Source organism: Condylura cristata, unplaced genomic scaffold (genome assembly GCF_000260355.1).
Source record: "Condylura cristata isolate star-nosed mole 26May11 unplaced genomic scaffold, ConCri1.0 scaffold00006, whole genome shotgun sequence".
NCBI classification, from domain to species: domain Eukaryota; kingdom Metazoa; phylum Chordata; class Mammalia; order Eulipotyphla; family Talpidae; genus Condylura; species Condylura cristata.
The window spans coordinates 17,206,409-17,218,056 of NW_004567107.1; the positions used below are offsets into that span (position 1 = coordinate 17,206,409).

At 45.9% G+C, this 11,648-nt stretch overlaps 1 protein-coding gene across 1 annotated transcript in view; it reads left to right on the plus strand.

Annotated features, from left to right (window-relative positions):
• The first annotated feature begins 6,437 nt into the window (after nucleotides 1-6,437).
• LOC101618977 (thioredoxin) overlaps nucleotides 6,438-11,648 on the plus strand; it is an 11,091-nt gene continuing 5,880 nt past the window's right edge. The window contains exons 1-3 of the mRNA XM_004677443.2: nucleotides 6,438-6,559; nucleotides 10,956-11,060; nucleotides 11,392-11,451. Coding sequence (XP_004677500.1) covers nucleotides 6,536-6,559; nucleotides 10,956-11,060; nucleotides 11,392-11,451 — 189 coding nt within the window. The 5' untranslated portion in view covers nucleotides 6,438-6,535. The remainder of the gene's footprint in view (nucleotides 6,560-10,955; nucleotides 11,061-11,391; nucleotides 11,452-11,648) is intronic.

Sequence of the window (11,648 nt, forward strand, 5' to 3'; positions counted from 1 at the left end):
AGCTGACGTCTTTTACCAGCTTTTAGAATCTGAGAAATCTTACCCCGCCTTTTTTAGCTATTGCTTTCTTCGCTGTGGATTATTCAGACTCTCCTGAAATGGTCCTTTATAACTAATCTACCAGGTTCAACTGACCTGTGGTTTTCCCACAGTGGTTCTCTATATTGCTGGATTTGGGTTAAGTATGGCAGGTAACCCAATTAGATTGTATGTGTTTAATGTTTTATATGCTATCTGCAGACTATAATAGCCATAGAAGGAATATCTTCTCTTACATATACTGTTTCTTTTAGTTAGCAATGCTTACAATTTATATATCCAGCCTAAAAGGCTTCAATTTATCCCACCTTTGTTTTCTTATAATTTGCATTTTAATGTCTTAAGGATGGTTTCATGCCTCAAAAGGATTATTCAGAAATGACATTTTACTATTTAAACCAACTGTACTGCGAGTATACTTTATACTCAGGAGAAATAAAAGGTACCATTTTTAGTGCATTGTTCCATGAAGTGTGAATAATGCATAGATCTGTGTATCCTCCAAGAATTCTCCCTATATTCTCTGCCATCCTTTCATTTCAGTGTCCAAAACCAATGATTTGCTTTCTGTCACAGTAGATTACCTTTATCTTTTGTAGTACTTCAGATGAAATGGTTTCACTCCGTATAGTAGTATTTGTGTATCAGCTTCTTGTACTCAGCATAGCATTTTTAATACTCCCCCATGTTATTGTGTCTAGAAGCAGCTCGTTTGTTGTTGTTGCTAAGAAACTTGCTATTATATGGATATGCCACTGTTATTCTTAACAGGAGTCCATGTATTGAACATTTGGGCTTCATTTGGGGGTATTGTGATTGATGTTACTATAAACATTGATGTCAGTCTTTGTATGGATATGGGTTTTAATTTCTTTTGTGTAAATACTTAGAGGTGGAATTTGCTGGGCCATATGATAAATGTATATTTAACTTCATTTAAAAAAAATTTAGAACACCAAATTGATTGCCAAAGTGATCATGCAGTTTTATACACTTAGCAAGAATGTATTGAAGTTACTTCCAGCTAATCTACAATTTTGATCATTAGCATTATCAATCTTTTACCATTATGTTAACTCACTATGATTTTAATTTTAATTTCTGTGACGATTGCTATTTTATCTGTCCATTTATTTGCTGATCATTCATGTATTTCCTTCTGGAAAGAGTGTGTTCATATCTATTGCCATGTTTTTAGTCAGTTCTTTGTCTTTTTATTGAGTTGCAAGAATTCCTTATATTTTCTAGAAGTGATCCTTAGCTATAGGTATTGAACCTATTTTTTCCCAGTCTGTGACTGACCTTTTCACTTCAAATTTTCTAAGAAAAGAGATTTCTAATTTTTTTTAAAGATTTATTTATTCATTCATACAGAACTGGGGTACAGGCAGAGATGCGAAGAGTAAGAGGATTCACCAGGTACAGAACGGGGAGCAGAACAGGCAGATCGACGAAGTACACTGCAGAGGGGAGCAGGGAGCAGCGGGCGGGTCAGGAGAGGTCTGGCCGAGCCAAGCGGTTCTCCTCCGGAGCAGGCGGGGATCGCACTCATGAGGAAGTGGCTTTAGCTTCTTAGTGCTGTGCTTTAACCAGCTGCGCCACCAGGGAGAGCCGAGATTTGTAATTCTTAATGAAGGCAAATAGATTAGCTTTTCTTTTTTTTCTTTTAAGTTAGTAACTTCTATGTCCTGTCTTAAGAAATATTTGCCTTCCTCAAGGTTGCAAAGATTATCTCCCACATCAACTTCTAGAAGTGTTGCAAAATCTTGTTTGTTGTGTAATATAAGGTAATGGTCAAGAGTCTCTATTCCTTTTTTTTTTTTTAAATAGAGCTATCCATGGAATTTTCGAATGAGAGAGCCTGAAAGCAGTCCTAACATGCCTGGAAACAGCACATGAACAAAAGTTTCAGGTAAGGCAAACAAAAATATTTGAGAAATTAAGAATATAGCAGAGCATGATAAATTCAAATGGTTCTAGTAGAACACACAGACACCAGGAAGGAATATGGTCCTGGCACATTAGAGAATATGAAGGACAGTGGGGTATAGGGTATCTATTCACACGGGTATTCACATACCTGTTTATATTAACATGCTTAGCATTGAACATGTGTATATGTCTATTAGTTTTTAAAATCTAAACAGCTAATATTTGAAGTACCCTAATCAGATGTCTACTCCTAGGGGTGTTCAAATTAGCATTTGAAAAACCCCAACTAGGAATTAATATTCCAGAAGAATTGTTGCCAGTTCAAATATTCTCCAAGTTCATATATTAGCATAAGGAAAGTTAGATATTTTTTTCTGATGAAATGAGGGGTATTCAAGATTTGTGGCTAGACTGCTTGAAAAAACTGTTCTGCTCCTTCCTCCCCTTTATGAGCAGAGCATGAGAATCAGTATTATTTGGAGTGACAAGATGACTCTTTGAATCTGTTTCCTTCTGTGTGGGATAGGGAGAATGATATCTATGAATATTTCCTCAGGGATATTGAAAAGAATGATACACAACACCCAGGTCCAGGCCTGGCTCTTATGATTATTCCACACAGATGTGCTTATTCCTTTTATTGCCTCCATTTTCTTGACTATTTTCATATCATTTCCAGTTTTCTCTCTTGTCCTCATCTCTCACTCTAGACACCGTCTTCTAGCCTACAATGCTATTCTCCCTCTACAGTCCCAGGGAAAAGCTGATAAACCATTAGTGTACCTAATGCCCTGGCGTTCTTCTTAAAAGTGCACATTTCCGTATCTCTGGGTGTGGCCCAGGAATCTGCGGCATCTTCAAGTCCCCCCCCAACCTCCATGCCGAATGAGGTGATTAAGGGGCCACACTTAGAAATATCTGTGACTTGAGAACATCTTTAGAAGCCTGGAGCTGCAATTTTTCCCATCCTGGACCCAATAAAGACAGCAGATTTAGTTTGACACTCCCCCATGGAGCCACAGCCTGAGCTGACCCAGAAACCAAAGCAAGCTCATTATCTATGATACTCATTTCTGTTCTTCGCATGTCCTTTCTTGACCATGGTGACTATCCACTATCCCTTCTCTGGTAACCTCCAGGATGTTCTCCCTCCTAACTGAATGATTCTAGTATGGCCGATGACCCCTCTAAGCCCTACCCCCACTTATATCAATAAAGGCCTACATCCGGGACATTTCCTTGAGTGTAAGATAGGAACATTCCTTTAGGGATACTAATTTGATAGGAACCTAAAAGCCTGGAGATGTTTCAGCTAGTCTTACTGAAGGTGGAGGTCTACTGAGAATGAAACAATAGAGACGGGTGTTCCTGGTAACCTGAGTTATTATTCTCCTTTTAGTTTAAGTCAGGAATTTTTTATTTTTTATTTTTTTGAGCTTGAATGTCTTCTTTAAAGAGAGTTCTGACTGTTATGCAAAACCAGTTCCCAAAATGAAGGCCTTCACAAGATCCTCTCTCATCCTACCTCTGTACAAATCTCTTCCCTTACTGGGCTGCCCTAAACAGTCTTCTCAGAATGTCACCTCCTTGCCACAACTGGCAGAGGGCTTTTTTCTGTGGTCAGGTGGAACCCATGTCTTTCATCTTTTGGGGTAAATCCTTTTCCTCAGGTATTTGTATTATAGCACTCACTGTTCATTATGAATTTCCTGATTACTTCATTCACTTAAGACTTTGACTATCACCCCCTCTGTCATCATCCCGGGGAGATTTCACCAGGCCATTTAATAATCTGTAATCACAGTTTATATAGCATTTATGGTTCTAAGCAGTTTACCTATATTTTAGTTCACTCAACCCTTATAGTACCAGGAGGTATTATTACCCCCCAGTTTATAGAAGAGGAAACTGAGACAAGCTATTTTTAGACCTGTCTGGAGTTTCCCAGCTGCTGAGTGGTAAAGGGGACCACTCCTTAGCGAGGACAGGGAGTCTGATGGGAGGGTGTGAGCTCTTAACATATACCAGCCTTCCATTTGCCTGTCCTCTGTCACTGTAGCTCCCCCATATCCACTCCGCATTAGTCCTATGAAGGTGGAGGTGGAGAGGAGCCAGTATGTCCTCTAACTGAGACACCTGACATTAGGACGGTCTTTGATGAGGAGGTATCAGCTGAAGGTGGCCAGTGGAGGTCTGTACTTCCCCTTCCCACTGTTTTAATTATTGTCACCTTCCATGTAAGTGCAGCAACCACTAGACTCAGAAGCTGGGGTATAAATTGGATTGCAGATACGGCAGCAGAAAATGGTTTTATATTCTGTCCCTGGTACACGAAGAACCTCTTGTCTGTCCCATTAGCCTCTGCTCCCTGGGAAATCGCCTGTATTCAGACCAGTCTGTCCATCGTGTCTTAGGCTGTTTGTAATGTTGTGTCCTCTTGTTTTTTTTTGTTTTTTTGTTTTTTTTTTTTTTTGCTTCTACTTGAAAAAGAAAGGGAGGGGAAGCCCGGGAGCAGTTCACCATCCCAGTCAATCACACCTCAATGTGGCTGCATCTACAGGTGCCCTGCTCCGCAAAGTCATGCTTTGATACCTCCCCCCACCCCCCAGCCACCCCCTCACAGTATCCTATCTCCCAGAACCCTCAGCTGACCCTCATTTCTTTCTCCAGTAGAACACCTTCATCACCCACAGTGCCAGCTGCTGAGAGGCCCAACTGGCTTCAAAAGGCCAGGGAACATACTTTCCACAATCCCCAGTCCTGCCAGACCCAACCTGCAACATGCTTCCTGGTACTGATACAGGGCAGGGAGAGGTGCACCCCAAAACCCCCCAAGCCCACATGCTCTCCATAGGTTCTGCCCTCCACTGCATCAAACTAAAATATATAAGCCTTTTAACAGAAAGAAGCTTTAATACAGTTAGTGTGCAATACAGACAAGACAAAAAAATATAGTTCCCAAATCTAGCACCCAAAGTTGCCCATCCCCTCATGGGTAAAGTTCTCCCAAACAGGATTGGTCCAAAGCGAGTCCCAAAAGCCTGCCACAGGTGTACAGCACCTTCCAGCGGGGACCCATGAGAAAGGGTTGGAAACATAAAAGTCCTGGAGGAAAAGCAAAATCCAAATGAAGATAAAAGCTGCATAGTTAGCCTCCCCACGGGTCTCTCAGCCACATCTATTCCAACTAGTCCAGGACCAAGAGGCAAGTGCAGTATCTTCACATGTCTCTGCTCCACGCACCTTCTCTAGGTCTCCTGGCCTCCATCCTGCCTCCTTCCTTCTACAGCCTCTTCTCCAGCTTCTCTGGTCACTGCTCAGCTCCACCCTTCCTTGGGTGGGGCAGGGAACCTGGAACCTTCCTTTTGCCTGGGGACCACCCTGTTACAGCACCAACACAAACTCCCAATTCGCTGTTCCAGGCTTCAAACCAGTGGCAGAAAAAAAGCTCACAGAAATGCATGTACTAGTGCCATTATAACTATGAGGCTCCCCGATTCGTCACAGACCCCCACCCCCATGACACCAAGCAAGCCTAATTAGTACTCACAACTGCAATAAACACAAGTATTTATTGGGTTCTATGTGCCAAGCACTGGCCTGATCACTTTACAAGAACTTTATAATCCTCTAAACACATCAACGCCATGAGATAGAGATCATGATTCCCATTTTATTGAAAAGAAAACTGAGGCACCGGCCAGTTAAGACCTGCTTTGGATCCCAACTGTGTGACTACCTTGCAGAGTTCACCAGGCTCGCTATCTGCTCTCCAAGTCAGCTTTCTGCTCTCAAAAGTCCAGTTAGTAGCACCCGCAGCCTGCAGTGCTCAGTCCACCATTTAAACTGCTGTGTCACGCTGAGCAGCGGATTTCTCAGGGAAAGTGAAAGAACAGGAAGGCGTAAGGGGAGATATTCTAGAAAGCTGGCGGGGGCGCACACGTGGAGATACTTCCTGGTCACCATTACTCAGCACTCTGTGGGGTTCGCAGGGATGGGGGACCCTGCCGTGACGCGCCCTTCTAAGGAATCCAACCGCTGTTCAGGCGGGCCCCTCTCCAACCTGGGTGCGTTCGATCAAAGTCTGCAAGCCCCCCCCCCCCCCCGCCATTCCCCCAGCACCAGATGACCTGAGCCTTTGGAAGTGGCTCTTCTTCTCCCCGCGTCCCCGCCCCGAGCACAGCGCAGGTGCCTCTTAGGTAGCCCATGGCATCCGCAGAAGGCCACTCCCGGCTGCGCGCGGGCCTGCCGGCGCGGTGGGCTCGGGGCCGGGCTCCCCGGAGTCCCGCCCTGCGCCCCGCCCAGACAGCCCCGCCCCCCAGCAGCGGTCCAGTCGGGACCGGCGGCTTGGCTACCCTGAGAGGCGGGGCCTGTCTGGGTTTGGCGGGCGCGGGAGGCCCGAGCGGGCGCGCCCCCGCCACACGCACGTCGCGCGCGCCCGTGCGCTCCGCCCCAAGTGGATTCCGCGTATAAAGCGGAGGAGGGCGGCGCTCGGCTTCAAGCTCGATCTTTGGATCCGCTTCCATCGCTTCGTAAGGTCGCTAGTCAGACTCCTGCAGCCAAAATGGTGAAGCAGATTGACAGCAAGGTATGTACTCCCGGGGAAGGCCAGGGCGCGGTGCGCAGCCTCCATAGCTGGGGAAGGTGGCGGGCCGGAGGTGGGCCGGCCGCCTCCCCGCATCCCTGGGAAAGGGGACACGCCGGCTCGGCCTGGGACTGCGGGGAGCGGGGCTTGGGCGCGCCCTCGGCGGGCCCTGGAGGGAGGAAGGAGAAGAGACGAGGGCCGTGGAGAGCGGGGTCGGGGTGCCCAGCGCTGCCCGCTGCTGGGGTGCCGGGAGAATGTCCCCACTGTACGTCTTGCACTCTCTGGGAAACCTGCACGGGGTGAAGGAATACGGGCCCGGCTCGAAGATGGAGGGCCTGGGGAAAGAGCAGGGGGGCGCTGGCCGCCACACCCTCCCCGGGGAGCGACTCGATTCACCCGCCCTGGGTAGGGTGGGCGCCCTCGGGGGCGCATCTAGGCCGAGGGCTGCCTCGCCCACCTCCTGGCCCCCGACGCGACGCGTGCTGGGTCCGGCCCTACGGAGCGGTTCTGGGACGGGAACCCCCATCCCCCACGCCACCTCGGGAGTGCATGTCGGACCCGGAGGCCGAGCGGCCCAGGTGGCCGCGAGGAAGTGAGGTCCGGGCCGCGCCCTCGGGACTCCTCCTCCTGCGGCGCTGGGCGTTTCCGGCAGCGTTGGCTTGGGAATGACTCAGTCGCTACACTGGGCCCCGGGGCCTCGGCCGCCCTACCCTTCTGTGATTCATCTGTAGTTGTTGGGAGCAGACGTGTCCCGCGTGCGCGCAGCGGCCTTCGGGCACCCAGGTGGTGCTTCTTGTCCTTTAAGAAAGCTCCAGCCCGAAAAGTGTCACCATGTTGGAGAGTTATTGCAAAATGCCCTCCTGTTTGGAAACTGAGAACCTTAACACAGTGTCTGGTACATTGTAGCCACTCAAGAAAGACTGGTAGAATCCTCGAGACAGAGAGAGAAAATTGACGATACTTGCAAAGCGTTGACCAGGCGATGCCCCACTAAAGCAGGGACTAGGTGGGTCCAGGTCCAGCTTGGCTTCCCGTACCTGTTCGACGCTGAGGAGGGTTCAGAAAGGGAAGTTCTCCTCTAATGGGCTTTATCCTTTGTTACTTTTATGAACGGAGAGTATATATGATCGTTGTAGAATATTTGAAAAAAGATTTTCTAGAAGCAGCCACAGGTAGTTGAGATTATTTTGCGTGTGCTGTTTTGTTACTGACCTTTTGTGTTTTTTTTGGGGGGGGGGGAGTCCAACTTTGCCCGCACTTTTTATGTGATTAGAAAACTATTTCAGAATCTGAACATGTCGCTGACTTAGAGGCAGTTTTCCATGCCTCAGTGAGTGTTTCTGTTCATAACCTTTTGTAGAGTTCAGACTGTTCATAATAAAGAGCAGAGATTGGGTCAAGGAATGTGAACCTTTGGTTTGTTAATGCAGCTCAAGCCTTAGGGTGCCCCTTTCACTCCACCCTCACCTGCAGGAACTTTTGAGCAGCTCTTTCCTGCCACCCCTCACCCACTCACCCACACTTTGGCTGAATGCTGAGAGAAAAGGATCTGGTTCTAATATGATCTTTGAGAATCTTTGTAACTCTACCCTTTCCCCTCACATATGTTGATTGGCTTAATTGTCACCTTTCACTTAGTTTTTTTACTATGGGATCCTCTTTTTTTTTTTTTCCTCATTTATTTTTTTCCTCTTGTATGAGCTTTTACCTAAACTTGACAGCCCTCTAGTATTTGAAGAGAGTTATTATCCCTAACACTGAGTTTTTGTTCCACATGCTTTTTATTCACTCCCTACTGACACACATAGGCCCGGAGTGGGAGAAGGCACTTGGTGGATGTAACCCAACAGGTGAGAACCCATGAAAGGAGTGGCTTTATGAAAGATGTCTGGGAATCCATCTGCCACAGAGGATGCACTGAGCCACACCTCCCAGGCTGACCCCTTTCATTGGTCCTTGTGTGGCACCTTAGAGTTCTACCCAGTGGGTGGAAGGCGGTGCCTTTGGCTACAGCCCTGCCTTGGCAGTTTAGCATCTGGGGTCTGTTTCAGACAGGAGGGGGATACTGGGCTGTTAGTGCCCCGAGAAAGAAGTCACACAGGTTCTTCATTAGTGTTGTTTTTGATTTATTGAACTCCAGTTGTCTATACACAGGTACTTTGGTAGCTGTTTCAGGAACCATTCTGTTGATTTGTTTCCTTTGGAAAGATGATGTTTAGGGAAAGGTGCTAGACTCTACTCTTATTTCCCAGAAATACCCTCTTTTGTTTTCAGAATGGTTGTCAATGATGGGGACCTTCATGACTCCTCACTGGTAGCGTCTTGAGTCCTAGAAGTTGCAGTTTGTTTCGTAGTAAGACAACGGTGATCCTTTCCAAACTAATGTCTATTACAGGCAGACTTAAGTGTCAGGATAAGAGACTTTGTCGTGCAGTGTGCACGTCTGGTTCTGTACCTCGGTTCAGTTAAACCAAAAGTTAATCGTTGCAGGCCGCTTTTAAGAACTTTACCTTGAATTTGATTCAGAATGGTTTGGAGCTTTTGGATGTGATTGAAATCCATTCTGTGTTGAAAGGAACCTTTCCAAGATATTGTGATCATTCCTTGAGTTCTTTCCTGCACCATTAAGTACATTACAGCTGGTATGACCTAAAACACACACACAACACACACACACTAGGGAAGGCTTTCAATGAAACTCTTTTGAATAAAAAACTGATGGTTTAGAAAAATAATTTCTGTATTATTGTTGGGGGGGGGAGGATGTCCTGAACAAACTCTACAGATACAGGTTTTGGGGACTCTCCCCCCCACTCCAGACACCTAAACTACAAACCCCATCATCACCAAAGGGAGGATTGCTGAGACCTGAGGGTGGGAGTTAAGCAGCCAGGTTTGATAAAAAACCAGACATGTGGGCCTTTGGGGGTCTTTTGGCTTGTGGCTTCTCTTACCTTTTTGCCAGGTCTCAGCTGTGCTTTTGGGGTTCCAAGTCAGCAGAACTGGTAGGACCCATTAACTCTTTTCCACTGAGTTCTTTATTTCCTCTTCTCTTGTAAAGAAGCCCATTATTAACCTTGTTGTTTGTACCTGCAGTTGAATCTTAAGTCCCTTTAAGCACATGGGTGAGCCACAGGCAGGCAACCCAATGCACTTTGGGGTTGACCCATTGAACTCACTCTCCCTGGCCTACCACCCCATCCCAAGTCCACATCTCCCCAGATAATAGATGAGGTTACAGAAGTCATGACCTACCATTCTTTGGAATGCCATTTGTGAGTGGCACTCTCCTCCCACCCCCACCCCCCACCCCCCGCTGAGGTAGAAATGAGGACCTCCAGAACTGTAATTCATGGGAATTCACTTTAGGTTTTTTTTAGTGGTGTCTTGTTTTCTGTTCTTTAGTGGACCAGATCTGATAGGATTCTTAGCTTTCAAAGAAAGGGAAAGTTTAGTATAATTACAAATGATGTGAGCAGCATTTTTCCCTTGAGGGAAACCTCGGCTTAGATATAAGTTGTTTGTGTGCTGATTTGGTTGCCCTGGCTTTGGTCAGCACTAATTGTGGTTGTAAAAAAAAAAGTCCCTTGTTAACAAGGTTAAGTTTCCTAGGGTTACAGTATCAAGGTCATTAGGAAATTATTTGGAGAAGTTAGTGGTAAGGGATTTGTTGATCATTTTTGCTGGTAGAGTGTGACTAACATGAATTCTTGATGCAAATAATATCCAAGGAAAATTGTCTTCATGAGAAACTAAAATTGTTACTCATTTGGTCAACAGTGAGGAGATCAAGGGTAAACTTTTGAGTTAAAGGATAGAAATCAAAGGGAAATAGTTTCATCTCAGCTCCAGAAACTCCAGTTGTAAAGAGCACGAGAACAAGGAGATAAGCTTAGCTTAATGCCCCTCAGCATTGATGGGCTGAGAGGATGGATCTGAGGGAGACTGCTCCCCTGACTCTTTAACACAATAATATAACGTAATCAGAAAGTTCTGGCTTTGATAAAGTGCCTTGTGAAGTTTCAGTTGCAAAAATCTGCTTTTGTGACTTCGAGAAGTGACCCGTATCAACAGTCATGCATCACTCCATTAGTATGTACCATATACCTACCATATACCTAAGAGCGAAACCTTTTTCATCTTTGTTTTCATGTAGTCGGACTATTGATAATGCTAATTATCTACCTGTAAATATTCCTGAAGACACGACACAAGTGTCAGTGCTCAGGACACTTGTTTCAAATAGCATTACACTAAGTGCCATAATGCCTCACAAACATACTAAGAAAGACGCCCTGAAAGCCAGACCTCTGCTTTGCACTTAGTGTCGCGTATTCTCGAGTTTCATCAAACCTTTTGGAAATAAAGCATTTCACGTGTGCACTTTGTTTCTTCTTAGGTTGCTTTTCAGGACGCCTTAAATGGTGCAGGAGATAAACTCGTAGTCGTTGACTTCTCGGCCACGTGGTGTGGACCTTGCAAAATGATCAAACCTTTCTTTCACGTGAGTATTAAACATCTACTGTGTGAGAGATGTGTTTGGAGAGGATGGCTAGTGGGGTGGGGGGGGTGGCCTGACCTCTAGCACAGAAATCATACAACTTAGATTTGACACTGGCAACTCATCCACAACTTTCAGAGGTTCGTTCATTCGCGTAGTCTTCTAGTCTTCAAGTTGACGAGTGTTCTAGTCTTCAAGTTGACGTGTGGGTTTGCTTTGACTTCAGACCTTGGTTGATGTGTCAAACTATTAAGATTTAATTTGAAGGGGAAAAAGCTTGTATATGTGGACTACCATTATTACCACTGTGGGTTTTTCCTTGTAACTTTTCCAGGCCCTCTCTGAAAAGTACACCAACGTTGTGTTCCTCGAAGTTGATGTGGACGACTGTCAGGTACGTGCCTGATTTGGAAGACTGCTGAGTTCATCACAGAAATGGCTGCCTTTCTCTCTCTTTCTCTCTCTGAATGGCTCTTTCATCTCAGTTGTAATCTCAGCATCTCAGTTGTAATCTCAGACAGGGGGTGTGGCTGGTGCAGGTGGCTAGTGGCTAGGTGTCTTGGCTAGTGTCTAGGTGTCTTTTATGGCTAG